Source organism: Urocitellus parryii, chromosome 7 (assembly GCF_045843805.1).
Source record: "Urocitellus parryii isolate mUroPar1 chromosome 7, mUroPar1.hap1, whole genome shotgun sequence".
Lineage (NCBI taxonomy): Eukaryota > Metazoa > Chordata > Mammalia > Rodentia > Sciuridae > Urocitellus > Urocitellus parryii.
Genome location: NC_135537.1, coordinates 19,345,390 through 19,368,950, shown reverse-complemented (window position 1 = coordinate 19,368,950; position 23,561 = coordinate 19,345,390). Strand labels below are relative to the sequence as shown.

General features: G+C 32.4%; 1 protein-coding gene across 4 annotated transcripts in view; it reads left to right on the top strand.

Moving 5' to 3' along the window:
• The window catches only part of Mtbp (MDM2 binding protein), an 80,466-nt gene that overhangs the window by 16,546 nt on the left and 40,359 nt on the right, over positions 1-23,561 (top strand). For 2 of the 4 annotated variants that reach the window (XM_077800970.1, XM_077800969.1), the window contains exons 10-12: positions 964-1,036; positions 5,181-5,298; positions 21,937-22,110. In XM_077800970.1, coding sequence (XP_077657096.1) covers positions 964-1,036; positions 5,181-5,298; positions 21,937-22,110 — 365 coding nt within the window. The remainder of the gene's footprint in view (positions 1-963; positions 1,037-5,180; positions 5,299-21,936; positions 22,111-23,561) is intronic. The other 2 variants (XM_077800971.1, XM_077800972.1) reach the window with 2 other exon arrangements.

Sequence of the window (23,561 nt, the reverse complement as noted above, 5' to 3'; positions counted from 1 at the left end):
ATTGAAAATCTGGGGATTAAGAGAAAGCTTTCCTGAGTAGTGGTATTGGAAGATAAGTTGAGTGGACAAGGCTCTTGGCCCTCTCCTACTTTAGCCAGAGCAGCTGGCTGTTCTAAATGTTGACTTTCCAGATCTCACATGCAAAAAGTTATCGGCACCCAAAAGGTTTGAAAAGCACAATTTAAATTGTTTTTATGGTTCCACCCCCCACATTTAAACATTAGAACTTTTTTTTTTCTAATAATATGCAATATATTTTTTTCATTTTCCTGGTTTTAAGAAAAGTTCTACAACTTGAAAAAGAAAATCCTTAAGTACTGTATTCATGATTCCAGAAAAGGCAGAGGATTCCTAGTTTTGCTACTCATTACTTATTAGGTAGGGAAGAGGGAAGAATGTTATCAATACGTGGGGAAAAGCAGACGAATTTATATATTCTTGAAATGTTCAAGTTTTCTTCCTGCCATTTTTGACATGATTGATGTATAAATACTAGTTGGCTGATGTATCTTTGTATACACTTAGAAAAATACATATGCTATCACATATATTCACAAATAAAAATATTAAATAATAATAAAAATTCTAAGAATTTTTAGAAATATACTTAAGAAATGGATATTGTATATAAAAATTATTGATTAGGTATGGAATACTAGCTGTGTTCTTACATTTTTATTCACAAATTTTTACAAATTTCTTGTTTTTAATTGATTTTATTTTTAAAATACATGCTAGCGGAATATATAAATTTCTTGTTCTTAGTTTATAGTAAAAATATTCAGAACAAATTATCTGAAAAACAGTCTTTAAAGAAAGGAGTAATTGTTAATTTCTGTAGTAGGAATTTTTAATAAATGAATTTAAACAACTTGGGGTAGAGTTGAAATAATCAAACTTATTTTATAGAGTAGAATTATTTCACAGTTACTATTCCTTCATTTCTTTAACTCTGTGGTACAGAGGATTGACAGGAAATAACACCAAGCAGAATTCCATGTTGCTGTTGGAGCAGATTTCTTCTCTGTGTGGCAAGGTATAGTAGAGAATTTTTATGGTGCTTGGTTTTTATACTTAACATTTTAGGATGTGTAATAAAAATTAATATAGCTTGTTAATCTATTTTTGCTTGATAACTTTTTTTTAATGTAAGAACATAATTTTGTCCCTAATTCATGTTAAAAAAATTTGGACTTTTCACAGTAATATACTTTGCAGACAAAGTGATGTTTTGATTTTAGAAGAAATTTCAGAAAGAAACTTCATAACTGGCAATTGTTTTAAAATTTCAAAATTTTAGAATGCATTATTGTTAACCTACTCTTTAAGGCAACATCTCATTTCAATTCTGTGGAAGACATTTACATTTACTATATTATCTTTTTTATGGTAGGACAGGGGTCAAAGTGAGGAAAAGTTTTAAAACTTCACTGAATTATTATTTGTAAATTTCAGTTTTTCCTTAATTCCAATGATATCAAGTAAATTTTAGCAATTTTAATATAGATATGTGTGCATCTCTTTCTCTGCACACACACACAGGCACACACACAGACTCACATACATATAATGAAGTGCTAGAGTTGGTATATTTTTAACCTTTTTAAAATTAACTACTTTAATATAAATATGTGTATATTTCTATGTATATATATATATACATAATGATATACTAGAGTTGGTATATTTTTAATCTTTTTAAAACTATAAAGAATTCTAAGTGGAATTATGTATCTAAAGTGAAAGTACAATTTTTAAGAAGAAAAAAAAGTTTGGATTTGTTTCTGGTTATTTATCCAAATATTATGTTTCTATGAAAATGATTTTTAATGCACAATCTATTGACCATATATGCATAACATTTTCTTATCATTTTAACAACAAATAGACTATAGCAAACACTCCTGAAGGGAGAAACTGATTATTGTAATTATAACATTTTCCCCCATGGTACTATAATCAAATCTTGATTATAATTGCCTTAGAAAATTGATACAGTTAAAAAAAAATATATGATTTTGGATTTAAGATGCTTGACTAGAAATACTGGGGAATGATACGGGCCAAAGTATGTTGTTATAGTGTGTGCATGTATGAATATGTACAACTATAATGCACCAATAAAAAATATGGGAAAAAAGATGCTTGACTATATGATAACTTAATTTTTGACTTCCAGCCTCATTTTCCTATAAATTTAATAATGTTTTGAATAATGTATCAAAGTATTTATTTGATGAACTGGTCTTTGTATGAATATTACAAGTAATAGTCAGAAACATATCTATAATTTGTTTAATACACATATAAAATGATACTGAAATAGTTATTGGAGATAGGCAACACTAATTTTAGGTGCAAGCTAAACTATTATTATTTATTATCAAATTTTCAGTTGTTTTGTTTTAAATTTCTTATATTAGATTGTCATTTTTATTGCTTTCTTGAACTATAGCTATGAAATGTTAGGACATACTTTATCAGTACATAGGACCTTATAAATCGGTTCTCACTTTAATGAAACAAAAGTGATAATATTTGGAAGCATATTATGTACTTTAGATAACAGATTTCTAAATTTTAAGCACTTTGTTTTTCTTTAACATTGAGTCATAATTTGCATTTACATTTTTGAAAAAAATGGATGTTTTTCTTTTTTTTACACTGCCTATTGTGTGCCAGTTATTTGTTAGGTATTGGAGACAATTAGATAGCTTGGGAAGCTTTCATGTTGCTTAAGTTCTAATGGTTTATGTGATAACTCAGTAAATGTCTGTTTGAGCTTATTTATCTTTCCATCTGATTAGCCCCTAAATATAAATGAAAGCTTCTTTGAGTAAATTGCATTTTCTTAGTTTAGGAAAAGGGAAGATTAGGATTATTTAGAATCTGACATACACTAATCTTATGGCCAGGGAATATGTTTTTCATAGAGAGGAATTTCCAAAGCTGTAAGTGTGATTTCTGTAGTGACTGCTTGTTAGGGAGAACCTCCTGAAATGATGGAATTACAGTTTTGAAATGTTGCTTGACCTTTAAATTCTGGAGATAAAATGAGCCCCTAAAAGGATCACACTCAGATCTCTTAGAGCTATTTAATGATTAGTATATGGGTGAGAACAAGCTGTCAGAGACCAAGTTCATTATGAATGAAGTATAGACAGCTGACATATTTATTTGGTAGGGAATTAAATCTTGTGAGATTTAGATGTTTATTTTTATTTTTGTAGCAAATGTTTAATAAAAATTAGGCCATCTCAAAAGAGTGACCAATTCTTTATTTGCTGGGTCATGACACATTTATATGGAGCTATGAGGTACTAATTGAACTGCATTTAGCATCCCTAAGATGTTGAGAAAACTGTAGCTGTGCCTGATATGGCATATTCACATTACAGCCTCCCTGACCTTTTGGACCATACAGTCTTGTCATATATTCTGGGCTATGAAGTCTTATTTATGCAAGAAAGAATTAGGATTTAATGTTTGAGAAATTAGATGTATCTTTTATATTTGATTATGTTCTGTGTCTAAATATTTTAATCTTAATTACTAACAGTTGACTATGTAAATTCTATTTGATGTAAAAAGATAGCTAGTTACCTTAGTAAAGACAAAAAGCATATTTATTTTTACCTTTCTAATGTGTTCCTAAAATATTTATTTTTATTCCTGTTAAATAAGAATGCATAAGTAAAAATAGTAAATAGCAACATAATTAGCACATTAAAGTACTAATTGAGCCAGGCATAGTAGTACCACAGCCTGTAATCCCTGCAGTTTACTGAGGAGTCTGAGGCAGGAGGGTCAAAAGTTCAAGGCTAGCCTTGACGAATTAGTGAGACCCTATCTCAAAATTAAAAAAAAAAAAAAAAAAAAAAAAGAGGCTGGGGATATAGCTCAGTGGTAGAGCATCCCTGGTTTCAAGTCTCAACATTGCAAAAACAAAACAACCCCATCTAAACATATATACCTTTTTAAACATTTATCATTTCTTTATGGCATAATGTTCAAAATTAGTTTTTTGAAGTGTACTTTAGTTACATATGTAGTCACCCTAATGTGTAATAGTTCCATTCTTAATATGTAGTTTAAAGATGAGAAAAATAATCTGAAGAAGAGTATACCTCCCCTAGATGTTTGTATTGTTTGAAAAGTTGCTTTTAAGAATCATTATTTATATAAATAAATTTTAATGTACTTTGGTTTTGTCCCTGCCGTGAATATTTGCACATTTTAAAGAAAAATTACAAATGTAGGATTATGAAAATAGATAACAGTAAGTTCATATGGCATTTAAAAAAAAAACAAATCAAATTGTCACATATCTTATATAACCAATTCATCCATTTAGATCAATTAGGTGTAATTTTGCATTTTTGACTAATGCCTTGCCTAAATTTTTCCAAAATTGTTTTTTTTTTAATAGTGTTTTTTACTGGGATGTGCTGATTGATGTAGCTGCGTTTCTAAAATAGCTTTTAGAATTGTAATTTGTTTTATTTAGTCCTTTATCAAGCAATTTACCTAAGTTATTATGATTTTTTTTTTTTTTTAGCAAATACTTAAAAAGCATCTGTATGCCCAACCCTGGGAATACAACAATGAATAGATTGACTTTGCTCAGAAATATGTCTGAGAACGCTGTATGTTTTCTAGGATACAATTCATTATCTTCTCTGAGGTTTTTACCTATTAGCATTAAATATCTGATTTCTGGGAACAAAAGTTGCTGTATTGCTTTTAGATGTATTGTAATTTTGAAGCCAGAACAACAATCCATCCAAAGTTCTAAAATTATGGTTGGATAAGTAAGACATATTTTGTAGTGCTAGAACTCTCAGTCTCTCATTATTTTGCAGATACACAAAGAAATTCTACCCACATCTGAATATAAAATAAACAGTATGAATAACAAGGTTTTCAGAGATGTATACCTAAGTGGAAAAGGGAGGATCAAGGTTTTGAATGCCTTTCCCTATTTTAATTTGTTTGCTTTCTTCTTTTTTTTTTTTTTTTTTTAGACAGTGGGACATTATTTTTTTAACTTTTTGCAGTGAAGTTGTTGATGGAGAAATACATGTTAAATAGGTGAAATATGAGGAGAAAGTTGTTATATGGCACTCTTTGAAGAGTGGATTCCAGTCTGCAATCAATAAATATATGTTCTGCTTTTCCAGGTTGGTGCTCTTTTTGTATTGCCATGCACAATTAGTAACATACTTATTCCACCTCCCAACCAACTTAGTTCAAGAAAATGGAAAGAATATATTGCTAAAAAGCCTAAGACAATCAGTGGTAAGTAGTAAATCTTTATTATCTTTACCATACAACACAGATAGTATATTTATCAAATTTGAAATGAAGTTGATATTTCTTTATTGGAATATAATATTTAATTATTTTTAACCATTAAAAATATATCAGTGATCAAAAGGCAGAACTTTTGTTTAATTAGATAGCTAATTATGTTGGTTTCTTAGAGACATTTCAGGAACCAAATAAATGAAATACAGTAGCTCACTTATATGGTGCATTAAAAAAGTGAACTTGGGGTGTCAATTTTCTGAAGAAATTAGAACTTACTTATTTAATGGTTTAACTATCTGCTGTGCAGTGTTCAAGGTGCTTGAAAAATTAAGTGATTCACTTCTAACTTTATGAGAGAAATAATTCATTGAACATAATAGAATATTAGAAAGGCAACAGAGTATAATATGGCCCAGTTTTAAGTCCTTGGAGAAATTACAGAACTGTTAACTCACAAAGTCAGGATTTATATAAAGATTTTTGTCAATTAACAATTCTTTAACTTTTCCAAGTTTCAATTTCCTCATCTGTAAAGTGGGGATAAAAACACATCCATACCATTATTGTAAAAATTAAATTAATCATTTAAGTCTGAATCATTTAATTCTAATCATTTAATTAGGAATGTTGAAAAAGAAAAGACACATAAACACAACATAGCTATAGAAGAGACGCAGTATAGGGTCTTTGGAAATAACTACATTTAGATAAAAGTGGAGAAAAAGTTAGGAGATGATTTAATAAAGATGTTGGAAGTCCCTAGTAAATTATAATCCTTGACATTAGTATCATAATACCATTTATTGCATTATATAAGGTATTGAAAGAAGTATGAGAAATAAAATGAGAGTCAAACTGTATCTTGAGTGGACCTTTGTGAAACTTGTAGTCAAGTGAGGAATGTATTTTAAAAAGCAATCATAAGGCTGTTTAGCCAGTGGTGTGAGGTAAAGAGAAGGTCACTTCCAGAGTGAGTGACCTGGCATATCCTTAGTAGCTCCAGGGAGGCTTCCAGGAGGAAAAACTGTTACCACACCACAGTGCAGTTTTAAACCTTCCCACCTACTCACATGGAAAATGTATATCTGGGGATTTTAGAAGATGCTGAAACAAAATCAGAAATAAATTTCCTAAGTGCCAATTATAGTTAATTTTCTTAGGCTTCATGAAATTATGGGATAATATCCATTTCTCAGCATTGCATATACAGAAGCTTGATACTATAAATTGAATGTTAACATCTAAATAAATTGAGTATATCCTTGATAACCCATCTCTTATTTTTTTCTTGTAACTTTCTACAACTTCAAATAGTTACTTTTTTTGAGGTTTTAATTTTAAGACAATTTATTGAAGCCAAGTGTGTTGACTGTAGTCCCAGTGACTTAGGAGGCTAAGGCAGGAGGATCACAAGTACAAGGTCAGCCTCAGCAACTTAGCAAGGTCCTAAGCAACTTAGTGAGATCCTGTCTCAAAATAAAAAAATAAAAAGGGCTGATGTGACTCAGTGATAAAGCACCCCTGGGTCAAATCTCTAAAACTAAAACAAAACAAAAAAAGATAATTATTGATTTAGAATTTACTCAGGTTTTTTTTTTTTTTTTGGCATGATTTTTATTGCAACTTGAAGAAAATATTATGTGGCTTGGTTTCATTTTTTCTTTAAATTATTGCTTCTTGAAATCTACAGATTAATAGTGGTAACTTCTGAATAAGACATAGATCACATGATATTCTTTGAAGCCAAGTTGTTGATTACTGATTAGGCTGGATCATTAAGGGTTGATTAAACTGACACTTTACTGTATTTTTTTTAAAATCATAGAAGTAGCAACAAAATCAAATTTGATAGCTGATTAAGTTCTGTTCTACCTGTAACCCTTTTTGAAGGGGAAATTTATTGCTTATCACTTTAATAGAACTCCTTTTGTAAAAAGAGAGAAACTAAGTTTTAGTATAAAAGTTTCAATAACTCTTGCATCCAGAAAATTTTAAATCCTTTCCCTTATCCCACTAATAGTAGCTCTCACTATCCCAAATAATATATCAAATCTCAGATCATTCCCCTAAATCATAGCTGTTTCTCCATAACCTACAGAATTATGCCCAACTATACTGTATTGTTACACTATATATTGCGGAGTCACTTAACCAAACCCTGTACTCTTTCCTAAAACTATTTTCTGTTTTATTGCTTTGTGCTTTTGCTACTGATTCTTTCATTCATTGACTGATTCATTCAATATGTCATTCATACCTTCCATTAATTATTTGAATATGAATCAGATATTGTATATCACTTATGATACTGTAATCTGGGGTTGCTTCTCAAGGAGGTAGACTTTATCTTCTTGCCATGGAATTTATACTATAACATAGAAAATTGGTATTGCAAAGAAATTATAAATCCTATTGCAACATTGTATTTGGTAGTAACTGACTAGGAACAATCACTAAAGCATATCGCATGGAAAAAAGAAGGTGTATAATGGTGTTGTTACCGTTTGTGGTTAAAAAAAAACCCTGTATGTGTAATGAGCATTAACACATTTTTATATGCATTAAATATTCATCTTTTCAGTAGATATTTTTACTGAGCACCTACACTATACTAGGTACTGTTTTATATGCTAGACCTAGCAGTAAACAGAACAAAGTCCTTTCATTCATGGAGCTTATAGTGGAGGTTCCAGTTTTGCTTCTTTCCCCAGATAGCCATATAGCTAGGTCTCTCAATTTTTTCAGGCCTTTAATCCATAGTCATTTTCTCATTCAGGAACCATTTTGCTATGTCATCTAAAATTGCAAATTAACTCTTCTTGTATTATACCCAGCTTTGTTATTAGTATACCAAATATGTGTCTGCCTTACAGAAATATTTGTTTAAAAATAAGTGATATATACAATATATTTTCAGGTAATAACTGCTGTTGCAATAAATAGGGAAAGGCTTTGAATGGACTCCATCTATGCAGTATGAGCCAAAGTTCATGCCTTGGTTTTTATTAGTTCCTTAGGTTTTATCCCTTATAAAGTATGTACTAATGTATTAATTTGGGCTATGTGATATTGCTGTTTTTAATATGTCAGAATCACTAAATATCAGCAACTTCCTATGGTTTAAAATAAACAGTGATCAATTTGAAGTATGTTTAAATTACAATAGCAGAAGAGTGCTTTTTAAAAGTGATATTTAGTGATATATTCAGAAATTGTTATATATGAACATTTTTTTTCATATATTTTTTGACCATTTGTATTTCTTCTTTGGTGAAGTGCTTGTTCAATTCCTTTGCCCATTTATTGATTGGATTATTTGTTCTGTGGTGTTAAGTTTTTTGAGTTCTTTATGTATCCTGAAGATTAATGCTGTATCTGGTGTGCAGGTGGTAAAGATTTTCTCCCATTCTGTAGGCTCTCCAAGTTCTTGATTGTTTCCTTTGCTGTGAAGAAGCTTTTTAGTTTGATATCATCCCATTTATTGATTCTTGATTTTACTTCTCGTTCTTTAGGAATCTTATTGAGGAAATCGGTTCCTAAGCTCATAGGATCGAGAGTTGGGCTTACTTTTTCTTCTAGTAAGTGCAGGGTCTCTGGTCTAATGCCTAGTTTCTTGATTCACTTTGAGTTGAGTTTTGTGCAGGGTGAGAGAAAGGAGTTCAAATTCTTTCTACTACATGTGGAATTTCAGTTTTCCCAGCACAATTTGTTGAAGGGGCTATCTTTTCTCTAATGTATGTTTATGGTGCCTTTGTCTAGTATGAGATAACTGTATTTATGGGGATATGTCTCTGTGTCTTCCATTCTGTTCCATTCATGACTGTGTAGGTACCAACACCATGCTGTTTTTGTTACTGTGGCTCTGTAGTGTAATTAAGGTCTGGTATTGTGGTGTCTCCTGCTTCACATTTTTTTTTTGCTAAGGACTGCTCTGGCAATTCTAGGCCTCTTATTTTTTCAAATGAATTTCATGACTGCTTTTTCTGTTTCTTAGAAGAACCTCATTGGAATTTTAGGAGGAATTGTATTAAATCTGTATGTTCAACATCTCTAGCAGTTAGACAAATGCAAATTAAAACTACACTGAGATTCCATCCCACTCTAGTCAGAATGGCAATTGTAAAGAATACAAGTAACAATAAATGTTGGCAAGGATGTGGGGAAAAGGTACACTCATACATTGCTGGTGGGACTGTAAATTGGTGCAACCATTATGGAAAGCAGTATGGAGACTCCTTAGAAAACTTGCAATGGGACCACTGTTTGACCCAGTTATCCCACTCTTTGGTTTATACATAGTACAGTGACAGAGCCACATCAATGATGTGCTTATAGCAGGTCAGTTTACAATAGCTAAGCTATGGAACCAACCTAAATGCCCTTCAGTAGATGAATGGATAAAGAAAATGTGGTACATATACACAATGAAATATTATTCAGCCATAAAGAAGAATGAAATTATGGCATTTGCTGGTGAATATCTAGAACTGGAGACTATCATGCTAAGTGAAATAAGCCAGTCCCCTAAAACCAAAGGCTGAATGTTCTCTCTGATATGTGAATGTTAACCCACAACAAGGGAGGGTATGGAGGGGAAAAATAGAAGTTCATTGGATTAGACAAAGGGAAATGAAGGGAAGGGAAGGTAGAGGAGAATAGAAGACAATAGAATTAATCAGACATAACTTTCCCATCCTTGTATATGAACATAACTAGGGCAACTCTACATCATGTACAACCACAGGATAGGATCCTAATTAGAAGTTATATTCCATATACGTACAGCATGCCAAAATACAGTCTACTGTCATGTATATCTTAAAAGAACAAATAATAAAAAAGAAATTGTTACATGAGAAATATACTAAAGAAATGTGAACTAATGAAATTATCTAACTTATCTAAAGAAAGACTTCTTTAATGGTATATAATTAAATATATAATGAAAAATGTCTAACTTACACAGAGACATTTATGAATGTCATAAAAATTTAATGATTATCTGCAAATTCTCATAAATATGTAATAAAAATATTATCTACCAATGTTGAAAATGTATTCCATCCCAAATACTTTGCATTCATTGTCTCCAATTCTCAGAACAATAATGAAATGTAAATTTTTTACAATCTTTGTATTACAAATGAGAAAACTCAGGGTCAGGGAAAGTAAGAAATTTTTCTAATAACACAGGGAAGAATCAGAATTTCCACCTAATTCTGAAAGTATCTAAAAGCCATGCATGATCCTTTTTGTTAAATCATTTAGAAGTATTTTGAAAACAATTTTTAAAACTTATTCTTTTCTTCTATATTGGCCCTTGACATATATGGAAGTTTTTTATTCCCAGGTAGGAAAATAGGGTCTGATAATTTTATAATTTTATAATTTATAATTCTGTTTATTTACAATCCTGCATTTGTTGTTGCCTTATTTTTTTTAAACTGTAACTCTTTGGGAATGAAAATTATTTAAAGTACTCTTGAAGAGAAACCATGCCTTTTTGTTTTTTGACCATACAAATGTTCCAATAACAATATAAAGAGGCTGAAGAAATGTTTTGAAATGATAAGCATGCCCCTTCTTAGATTCAGATAACATGACATATATGTTTCAAAATAATGGGCTGGAATTAATAAGGTTAAAATGATACTACATAACTGATTTATAAATAATTTCCATCTTTAGAAACAAAGCACTCTGGTAAAGATTTTTGGCAATAAACTTTAGAGGGAGAATCAAAATATTCTTTCAGTCAGTAACATTTTTTATGATGGGCCATATATATATATATTCTACTTCATGATGAGTCTCAGTAAATATAAAAGAATAGAACTAATGCATAGTATGTTCTCCAGTTACAATGAAATTAAGTTAGAAATCAACAAATCTGGGATATTCTGTATATATTTGGAAATTAACATACTTGTAAATAACCTATAGGAAAAAGGAGAATTAAAAAGAAAATTAAAAAATTATTCTAACTGAATAAAAATAAAATCTAACATCAAACTTAAGGAAAATAGTAAAAGCAGTATTAAGAAGATCTTAAATGTTTATTATAGAATGGAAGAAAAATCTAAGATCAGTAATTTTAAGTTATCAACTTCAAGAAGCTAGAAGACCTAAATCCAAGTGAGTAGAAGGAAGTTGAAATAGACCAGAAAGGAATAAATAAAATATTGTTAAATATATCTAACAAGAGATGTACAAGAGATGACTGAGAATAATTAAAGAGGCTATACAAAATGGAGAGATATACCATATTCGTAGACTGGAAAATTCATTATTGGTACTATAGTTTGGATCTGGATTGTTTCTGAAAGGCCCATGTGTTAAAAGCCTTTGTCCCCAGCTCAGGGTTTATTGGGAGGTAGTGGAACCTGTAAGAGATGGGGTCTAGTTGGAGATAGGTCATTCCCAGTGAGAGCCTTCAAAGGGAATGTTGGAACCCTTGCTCCGTCATGTCTCTCTTTGCTTCCAGCTGCCATGAGGTGGGTCAGCATGAACTGAAACTTCCAAAACTCTGTGTCAAAATAAACCTTTCCACCTTTTAAGGCAATTATCTCAGGTGTTTTATCACAGAGCAAGAAGCTGACTAGTACAATTAATAAGATGACAGTGTTCTCCAAATTGAATTAAATATTTAGTTCTATCTCTATTAAAATTCCAGCAAAACTTTCCATAGAAATTGATAAATGGATCCTCTATTTATATGGAATTGAAAAAGGTTTAGAAGTGCCAAGCCAATTTTTAAAATTTTTGAGGCTTTACACTGTCTGATTTTATGACTGTAAAGCCATAGCATTCAAGACAGGTGGTATTAGATTAAGAATATACATAGATCAAAGAACAGAATAAATACAAAGATGTCAGTGGAAAATGAGTTGTCTCTTCAACATAATGCTGGAGGAATCAAATATCATTTATAAAAAATACATATTTAAATTTTTTAGACTATGTATACATTTTTTTACTTTATTAATAGAATAACATAGATACCAAAAACATAATGCATGAAATGGAAAAAAATTATATAAATTAGAATCTGCCAAGATTTAAAAGGTCCACATTTTGAAAAATGCTGTTAAGAAAATTAAACAAGTTATTCATTGAGAGAAAATAGTTCTAATCATTTATCTGACAAAGGACATACATGAAAAAATTCTTAAAACCCAATAATAAAACATTCCTATTCTTAAGTGAATCAAACTTAAATAGATATTTCATTTGTTACATGAATGGCCAATAAAGCACATGAAAAGATGTGCTTTGGATACGCAAACTACAGCTAAAATGTGGCACTACAATACTGTCACTAGAATGACTGTAATTAAAAACAGTGACTATCAGATGTTGATGAGGATGTAGAGAAATCTCACCCATTATTGGTGGGAAAGTATAATAGAACAGATACTATAGAAAACAGTGTGGCTTGCCTATCCAACCCAGCACTTTCATTCCTAGGTATCTATCCAAGAGAAATAAAAACACATGTTCACATAAATACTTGTGAGCAAATGTTTATAAAAGCATTATTCATAATAGCTAAGAATTGGAAACTATGCAAATATCCATCAATTGGCGAATAGATAAATTTTTTTTAATACAGTGTAATACTCAACAGTAAAAGAGGAATGAAAAATTTGGGATGATCTGAAAATATTATGCTAAGTTTATAGATAAAGTTAGACAAGATTATGTTATTATTGTTTGTTTATTTAGGAAATCTCTATGAAAGGCAAAAGTAGACTGCAAGGTCCTTCATTGAGGCCATGGGTAGGAAGAGAGATCTACCACAAGGGTATAATGGGAGTTTTCCAAAACTGGGTTATAATGATAGATGGACAATTGTATAAACTCCTCTATTTTATAAAGTTATCTTTTAATATGTGCTTGTGTGGAGTGTAGATGTATATACATGTATGCAAAAATTATACCTCATTAAGGCTTTATATATTTGAAGAATCACTTAAAGTTTCTTTAACCTAAATGTAGAGTTCTGTTCCTTTCCCTAGTTCAGTGATTCCTAATACCATTTACTCATTAGAATCACCCTGATAGTGATTTTTAAAAGTCAAGCTGCATCCCACCTGAAAATAAATCAATCCAAATATCTGGGGTGAACCCAGGAATCACTAATGTGTAGAAAAGCCCATTAAGTGATTCGGATGTACAGCCAGGAGTGAGAACCTCTGCCCTCTGTGTTGCCCTTTTCAACCCTGGGTTAGGAAGTCACTGCAACTGAAGAGAGTCCTGCATGTATTCTTGACCAGAGGAAGGCATTTATGCCTTACCTGCAAAGCAGGATAATAACACTTGTTTAATATATTTCAGTCATGTTTGAATCAAATTGGTAGTGGAGGTAAACACTTTGTAACCTCTGCAGTAGCTTTTTGTTATTCTGCCTATCTTACATGCTTTTCGTGTCTGCAGAACAATAAAGAAGTCGTTGTTGTTCATAATAATGAGGAAGATCTTGAAATATCTTCTAAATAGCTTCTCTATTCATTGTTGCTTTCAAATTGTACATTTTGCTCTATTGTAATGGAGAAGAAATGTGTACATTTGTGATCCTAATGTTATTTGTTTAAAAATAGTCATGGTAGAATCTATAAATCCTGCATTTTACAACTTGACAACAGAAGGCTTCATACAACTACTTCAACAACTACTCAAATCTAAAATGACTTAAAGTCATTTTAGGTTTCTTCTAGAATTTAGTTTCATTTTCTTAGACAATCTCAGTGGCAACGAAGTTTCATGATAAATTTCTCAGAGCTTAGTCGGATGACTAAGGTGAGGATCAAATGAGATAATATATATTTTTGAAAATAATTTATGAATATAAAGTAATTAGATTCCTTTTATTCTTATGCCTCCCCACCTGGCCCTAAAACCTTTTTCAAAAGTCTAAACCAAGTGTCATGGTGCATACTTATAATCCCAGCAACTCAGGAGACTAGGCAGGAGGACCTTGAGTTCCAGGCCAGTCTGGGCAATGTAGTGAAACTGTGTCTCAAAAGAAAAAATAACAAGGGCTAGGGATGGAGCTCAGTAAAGCACCCCTGAGTTTGGTTCTTTGTCCTGGGGAAGAAATATGTTGGGTCTAAAATTGAGCAGTGATATTGTTGGAAAGAGTGAGCTTCCTAAGATACCTACATTGAAAAATAGATATTATGTTAGTATTTGATTTCTGGCATTATTATTAAAAATTACATTATATTGCCATTTCTTAAATATATATATATAATAATAATTATCAGTAAGTCAGAATATTCACTTAATTAGAATATCCTTTTCCCTAGTTGTCTGGTGGATATTTTTATTTATATCATATGCACTGTTATTTCCCTTTCAGATGAATATGATTTTTTTTCATATTGTTGAACAACTAAAATAGTATAAAGCAAGGGTGTCAGAGGGTTTTTAAAACCACTAAGAAAAAAGGAAAGAAATGTGGGGGGAGGCTGGATTTCGTCATAATTGAAGGGAGATCATAATTGAAGGGAGAGTAGAGGGAAGGGACCGTGGGAAAGGGGGAGAGGAGGGAAAGAGGAAATACTGCGGGATGATATTGGCCAAAGTACATTGTTGTATTGTGGGCATGTAGGAATATGTAACAACAAATCTCACTATAACCTACTACTGTAATGCACTAATACAAAATATGAAAAAAAGCAAACTAAGAAACCTCTTGTTATAGAGTTAAAACTTAAAAAACAGGAATATCAGTGTTTTAAAAGCTACCAAGAAACTTACTGATGTAGAATATGAATTGATTTTTTATGCTAATGAAATACTAAAAATGACATATGCCTTCATTATAGTTCATGTTAATTTGTATACTTTGATATAAGTAATAGACACTTCGTAGTTTCTGCTTCTCCCATTTATCTGTAGTGTAAAAAAAATGTATGTATGTTCTTGGTGAAGGGACATGCAAGCCAAACACCTCATTCTTGTTTGATAATATAAATATAGCATTTGAAAATAGAAATTTTCACTTATAATCTTTTTTTCCTTATTTCTTGAAGACGAGTGATGAGAATTGAGTAACTACGTTTATTATAAATCTGTTACTCTTGGCAGTATTACATACAGATTATTTAATAATAATAATAACAACTGTTCAGTTAATACTTGCCAAATCTGGAACAACACTTTTTAAGTGACTACATAGTCTTTATAGTTAGGGAAGTTCTTTTAAGTAAATATTTTTCTTTTGAGGAAAGTGAGATTATTATAATCGCAAGCTTCAGCATTTAAAAAACTATAGAAAGGATGTCTTAGATTGAAGAGACACACAGCTTGAGTTGGCAGAGTACTAAGATCATAAATGAGTTAAGGTGATTGAATTTTTGGTAGAATTTAGTTTCAAATAAAACTGGTAACAGGTATATTTATTTTAATAACCTTAATTAAATTTTCTATAATTGCTATTTATGAATAGAATAAATGTCTCTTACAATCTTACTGAAAAAATTTTATATACATTATAATTGTTTGAGGATAGGCTTTACCCAAGGTTTGTTCATATTTGTGAAATGTTATAATAAAATGACAGTATTGTTCTGTTCTTAGCATTTCTGGATGTATGAATGTGTGACTTCACAGTATCCTATAGACTATATGAAAGATCTTGTGTATGTTGTGTGGTCATATACTGTAGACAACTTTTGTTTTGTGAGCAGAACTTTATAATTCCCAAGGTAAAGATAGATTTTAAAGCTTCATTGAGATAAAATTCACATATCATACATTATATGCCTATTTAAAATATGCAGTTTCACAGTTTTTGTATAATCATAGAGTTGGGCAGGCATCACTCCAATCAATCTTGGGACATTTATATCTCACCAGAAGAAAACTACAGATCTGTTAGCAATTATTCCCCATTCCTGCCAGTTATCCCTCCCCTGTGCCCTACCCTCTTTCTGTCTGTGTGGATTTGACTATTTGGGGCATTTTCTTTTAAGTTAACTGTGTAAGTGTAGTCTTTAATGACTGGCTTTTTCCACTTAGCATAGTTCTTTCAAAGTTCAGCTATGTCGTAGCAAGTGCCAGTACTGCCTCCTTTCGTTACTGAGTAATATTCCATTTTTTTTTAGGTATATCACATTTTATTTATACATCAGCTTATTGGCATTTGGGCTGCTTTGAGGTTTTATGAATAATAATGCTATGAATATACATGTGTAGAGTTTAAATTGTTGTGAGTATAAATTAAAAAGTGAGCATGCTGAGTTCCTCTCTTTTTTCAGTATCATGAAATAGAAATTTAGGTTGATTGAAATCTTTTTTGATGAAAATATTCTTAACCAGAAATTTCTTTCTAAGCATTCCTTTAGCTATATTCTATAAAATTTAGTATATTATATATTTGCTTTCATTCATTCTAGGTTTTAGTTAAATTGTCCTGTGATTTTTCTTTGACCTATTTGTTACTTAGTGCCATGTTGTTTAATTTCCACATATTTGTTAATTTTCCAATTTTCTATTATTAGTTTCTAATTTCCCTATATTGTGATAGGAATATATACTTTTTTCTGAGGTTAGCCCTTTTAAGTTTGTTGTACTTTTTCACTCCAATATTTGCATCTGGTATTTTTATTAACTATATTTTTTATAGTGTCTATTTGCTGAGACATTTTTCTTTAAGCATGGTTTCCTTTAGTTCTTTGAACATATTTATAGTATTTACCTTGAATTCTTTGTTATAGCTGACATTTGGGCCCTTATCTCAAAGGTATTTTCTGTTGCCTGCTTTTTTCTCTCTGTAGATATCAAACATTCCTATTTCTTTAAATGTCTCAAATCTTTTTTTGATGAAAGTGGCATTTTAGGTCTTCCTACCCTTTTATTAGGATTGTTTTTGTTGTTTGCTTGTTTGTTTGGTGAGTAGCTGGGCTATTTTAATGAAATCTGTTTTCTCTCTCAGTGTCAATGTTTTGCTGTCACTTTTCAGAGGTTATAGCCATCAGTGGGGTGTATTCTCCCCGGGAGTAAGGTGTTTTTTGCAGGTCTTTCAATTCCTGATTTCTTACTTGTCTTCCTCATTTGGACAAACTTCCTTACCCAGCTGTTAGATTCTGATTTCCAGCTTATTGTTTTATTGTGGCTTACATAGCTCTGTAGTAAGTTGCTGATCCAGTTAATTTGGAATAATTTTTGAAGTTAGTCTTTGCATTGGATTCTAACTCCCTGGTGCTTTTTCTTAGCTTTCCTGGTTCTCTCTGGTGAACTAGATCTTTGATTTTCTGCCCTGTAAGTGAGCTGGGGTGATAGCAGTGTAGTGCCCATTATTGTCAGATTGCCTATCCTGGAGTAGAGCCTCTACCTTGAGCAGGCACTAAGGGGGGGATGGGAGTCCCTGAAATCTCATTCTCATTAGGAATTCAGCTTCTTCAACTTGGAATTGAGGAGCTGAGTGCTGACAGCTGGCCCCTCCTCATGATTCACCATAACCCTTGACTGGAGCTGAGGGCAAAAGGACATCCATCTTCTTGGCCATGCCTACTTTAATGGGATATTCGGTCTAGCTGCATTCAGGGGAAAAAGCTGGTCATGGTTAAAATGCTATAAACTCACAATTTTTATCCAATTTTAGTTTTTTTCCCTCAGGAAACCTTTCTTCGTTTACTGTATGGTGAAATTTGGGGAAAATTTTCCCAATTATATTGCTGGAGAATGGTTCTGCAGATGTCCACATGCTTCCATCTCAATGGCCCCTAAAATAAACTTAAGGGAAAAAGGGACATGGATATATTGCTTTGAATGGTATAGTCAGTCCGGAGCAAATATAATTACCCAGGGAGAATATTTGACTCAAGGAAATGAGACAAGGGCAAATTTGCAATGGATGAAGGTTTAGAGGAACAAGTAAAGAAGATTGAAAAGGCATGATCAGAGTGAAAGTTGGGAGGCCATATTCAATGAGGGAAAGCTTTTCAATAGGATACATTGCCTAGGGAAAGAGCCAAACAAACCCATATTAAACATTTCCCTGAAGTTGGGCCACAGTTGACTCTGGTAGTCTCTACTTATTTTGCAGTCCTTTCAGGTCTCTTAATTCTTTTCGGTCTCTTCTATCTCTGCAGTTCTTTAGTTTTACTATACTATCACTTGCAGATCATTGTCCTTCTAAGGAGTATTCCAAATGTCTTCTCTTATCACAACTCATATTATTGTGCCACTTCAATTTTTTACATGTAAAAAATTTTACATGTAAAAAATTCCATTATGGAATATAAAGATTGTAGCCTCTTTCATGTTGTTTCAATCTCTTTTTTTCCCCTGTCTTTACAAATCAGTTAACAATTCTTGAATATTTCCTACATGCTAAGTACCAAAGCTGTTAGGGCTATGAAGTTGAACATTGATGTAGCCCTTAGTGTAAAAAAAAAAAAAAAAAAAAAAAAAAAACCTTATAGTGTTCTGATTAATTTATTTCTTATTGTTTTACGTGATGTGCTTTCCACATTTTCTTCTTTTTCTTAATTCCTGACTCTAGCAACTTTTTTGTAAGTAACCCTTATCATCACCTCAGTAACTCACCTTTAGTATTGATTCTCACCCTCCCACCACCCCCAGAACTGGGGGTTGAGCCCAGTGACACAGGGACTCTACCACTGAGTACATCCCCAACCCTATTTATTTAGGGACAGGTACTCACTAAGTTGCCCAGACTGGCTCAAATTTACAATTCTCCTGCCTCAGCCTCCTGAGTCACTAGGATTACAGATGTGTACTGTCACACCCAGTTAGTATCAGTTTTGATCTTGTTGTTAGCTATGGTTTTTTATGTACAGATATGAATATGACAATATAAGAACTAAACGTGGATTGTTTCATGGTGGTATTTGCTACTCCATTATTTACACAACTTCTATCCTTTAGTATAGCTGGTAAGTAAATTAAATTTTGAGTGCTAATTTTTTTGCGTTTAGTTCTTTTTATTTGCTCAAAGTCATGTACATAAAGTCAAGTATATTATCTCAACAGGTTGTAAAATTTAATTTGAAGCAATCAGTCAATGTTAATAGATATGGGGTTACCCTTATTTAAGGGAATAAAAATATTCTAAAATTAGACTGGTGGTAATGGTTGCATAATTGAATATACTAAAAAACTGTTGAATTGTAGACTTTGAGTGAATTGTATCTCAGACACACACACACATACACACGCATCTCAAAAGTTTTGTTTTTTTTTAAATACTTGGTCCTATCACTTCCCTTTCTATTTGTTCTTCAGAAGCAACCATTTTCAACTCCAAATTTGTAAGTTAATTGCTTAGATTGCCACTGAAATTTTTTACATGTAATATGTTTTCTGTTGATTTACCATTATGGATTATAAGGATTTTAGCCTCTTTCATTTCTTTGTCCTTACCATACCCTCACATTCTTCTCATTTCCCTTTCTTCCAAGGATGGTCATATAGTCATTTTATATTAGTATTCATTGTTTTTATTATTATGGTTATGTAAGCACTATTCATAATGGAATCATGTAGCATAGTATCCTGCCAATCATATAAGAAACCTGTCCTCAAGGATTGGTTGATTTTACCCTCTAGATTTGTTCCATAGCTTTGTGGTGTGAGACTATCTTTTCTTCATCATGGAGATTGCTTTGGGATCCTTTGTCCTCCTATTTCTTCATTTACTGCCCCATTTTGTTGGAACACAACCTCTAGTATTTTCCTCTGAAAGAGCATAGGTGAAAAAATTTTGAGACCCTGTATGCCTAGAAATGTTTTTATTCTACTCTCTTCTCTCATGTATTAGTTCTTATATATTTACATTATTTTAAAAGTCTCTATTCTCACTTAATGAAATTTCAGAAGATAGTGAAAATAAATGGTTTTGTTCAATTTATAACCCTCAACAAAAAGGATTCTACTTCTGTTTTTACTCCCAAAGACTTCCTAGTTCTTCTTCAACCTTCACTGTAACCCTCTCTTGATTTGTTTTTAAAATATAGTTGAAGCTGTCTTTACTGACCTTGACATAACTAGCATACCAGATTAATGAATGCTCTCTATTTCCTCTCTAAAATACATAAGGATGCTCACTGCAAGAAACAAAATATTACTATTCTTCAGTACAGTCTTCTCTTTGCCATGGGGATTTGGTTCCAGGACCTTCACAGATACCAAAATCTAAGGGTCCTTAAGTCCCTTATGCAAATGGCCTAGTCTTTGTATAGAACATAAACATATCTTCTCATATACTTTAAATCGTCTCTAGATTACTTACAGCATCTAATACAATATAAATAAAACTATATTAATGGTTGTTTTACTGTATTACTTAGGGAATAATGGCAAGAACTACCAATGCAGTTTTTTTTTTTCCAGGTATTTTTAATCTGCTTGGTTAAATCCAGGGATACAGAATCTGAATGTGGAGGGGCAACTGTTTATCTGTACACTTCTACTCTCACCATTTGAGTTGTGTGTGGTTGCAGAAGTCAGTTTATTTCACTTTAAAGAAATAGAATTTGGAAATAGAAGATCTCATATGAGTGTGGCCATAAAAGAAAAATATTATAGAACTCTTGTAAACCACATCAAAAGAATGAATATGCAGTTTTAACTTTATAAAACTATAGGTTTATGCTTTGTGTTATTTTTATGATTGTCTGCTTTAATAGCTTTCTCAATTAAGTGAAAAACTAGTGGCCTCAAAAATGTTGAATTCAGGTCTGGGTATAGAGCTTAGTTGGTAGAGCACTTGCCTTGCATGCACAAGGCCCTGAGTTCGCTCCCCACCACACACACACACACACACACACACACACACACACACACACACAGATGTTGAATTCAACAGCTTGTTTTTTTTTTTTTATTGGTTGTTCAAAACATTACAAAGCTCATGATATATCATCTTTCATACATTTGACTCAATTGGGTTATGAACTCCCATTTTTACCCCAAATACAAATTGCAGAATCACATCGGTTACACACTCACGTTTTTACATAATGGCATATTAGTGACTGTTGTATTCTGCTACCTTTCCTATCCCCTACTATCCCCGCTTCCCTCCCCTCCCATCTTCCCTCTCTACCTCATCTGCTGTTGTTCAATTCTCTCCCTTGTTTCCCCTCCCCTTTCCCCTCACAACCTCTTATATGTAATTTTGTGTAACATTGAGGGTCTCCTACCATTTCCATATGCTTTCCCTTCTCTCTCCCTTTCTCTCCCCCGACTCTTCTCTGTTTAATGTTAATCTTTTCCTCATGCTCCTCCTCCCTGTTCTGTTCTTAGTTGCTCTCTTTATATCAAAGAAGACAATTGACATTTGTTTTTTAAGGATTTGCTAGCTTCACTTAGCATAATCTGTTCTAATGCCATCCATTTCCCTGCAAATTCTATGATTTTGTCATTTTTTAGTGCTGTGTAATACTCCATTGTGTGTAGATGCCACATTTTTTTTAATCCATTCATCTATTGAAGGGCATCTAGGTTGGTTCCACAGTCTAGCTATTGTGAATTGTGCCGCTATGCTTGTTTTAAAATAACATGGAAACTTTATTATATTCCTTTTGGGCTTCATGATTGCCCCATTACATGTTGCATTTTTGCATACTTGCTGAGATTATTGCTTTTCTTTAGTTCCAGATGTTGAAGTAAAAGGAGAGTATTCTAGCTATTATCTCTTGGTACAAGGTAATGGCAGTAGAAGATGTAAAGCCACAATGCTTCACTCGGCCAACCAGATAAATGGCTCCTTTGCCCTTACTTTAATTCATGGAAAGATGAAAACAAAGACAGAAGAAGCCAAATTGAGTAAGTGTTAACCTAAGTGGAAAAAAAAATTCTACATTTGTTTGTATGTAAAATAGTCTTGTGATTTTAAGTAGAAGAAATATTAGATATTTAATGACCTTATTTTTTTTTAACTTTCTGTCACTATTTACTTTTTGTTTCACTACCTTTTTACAATTTAAAGTGAAGAGAACTCATTCCTTTTACAATATGCATACTAAAATTTAGCAGATCAGTCTTCAATCAACTAAAAAATATTTTTTACTTTAAACACATATTATTTTTCTATAATTTATTTTTTTTTAATTTTCATTTGCTTTCTCTCAGGCCTTTTCTGGTTTTTGCCCTTCTTTTTTTTTTTTCCCCCAAGTTCTATATTTTGGTTACCTGATAACTATATAACAGACTACCTTAAATTTAGCAAGAAGATATTATATTATCTCTCATGGTCTGGTGTATTAAGTGGGTTCAGCTTCTGAGTTTCCACATATGATTATAGTTACATACAGCTGGGGCTTCAGTCATTTGAGGATCCCACAGGAATAGCTGTCTAGGATAGCTTCTTTATCCCCATGTTTGGTACTTGGACTAGGATGGATGGTTTTCTCTCCATGTTCCCTTCTCTACAGGCTGCTTGGGCTTCCTTATAGCATCAGGTTCTCAGAATAGTCTGACTTCTCATATGGTTGCTGACTTGTCTTAGAGAAATTGTTCTAAGAAACTGCCAGGTCTTCTGTGACCTAGCATAGAAGACATTCAGTGACACTTTTAACATTGGATTTGTGGTTATGTAACAATTTTGGTAATTACCAACCATAAGGAAAGAAAAGACTCCCGTGGCGTGGAGAATAACATTATCAGTGTGCCAACCACCAGGAATAGGAATAAGGAATGTAAATGCTTCTGCCCACTTTATCCTGAGCTACTGTTTAGGTCCTCCATGCTCTGTTAATCAGTTTGTCTTAGTTTGTGAGATAGAACATGCTTATATAAGTTATGTGAAGTGGGTATATTATTTACCAGTAGGCAGTACAGGATAGAAGAAGCCTAGTATCTACTGTGAGGTGGTCCCTCAAGGCTTAAGAAAGCTGCTTGGGGTAGTTGGAGTCTTTTACCACAGCTGAGGGACCCTGAAAGGCAACAGACCCTGGGGTATGTACTTCAAGGCCCATATGACCCACTGGGCTAAACACTGAAGGTCATCTCCTTGTAGGAAGGAGGGGAACAAAGCCTGACCTGTCTTGAACACTAACTTCTTCCCTATCTCAAGATAGTACATTCCTAGCATGTTCCACAGTTTTTTGAGGACTATTGGCAGGAAGATAAGGGGAAGAGACTGGGTCAGCCCAGACTACCCTGGAACCATCACGCATAGGTGGAGCCCAGATTCATTGTGGAAGGGATGCACAAGGAGGAATAACAGGGTGTGGTTTGTTATAGGAAGGATTGGACATGCTATCTTCAGAGACTAG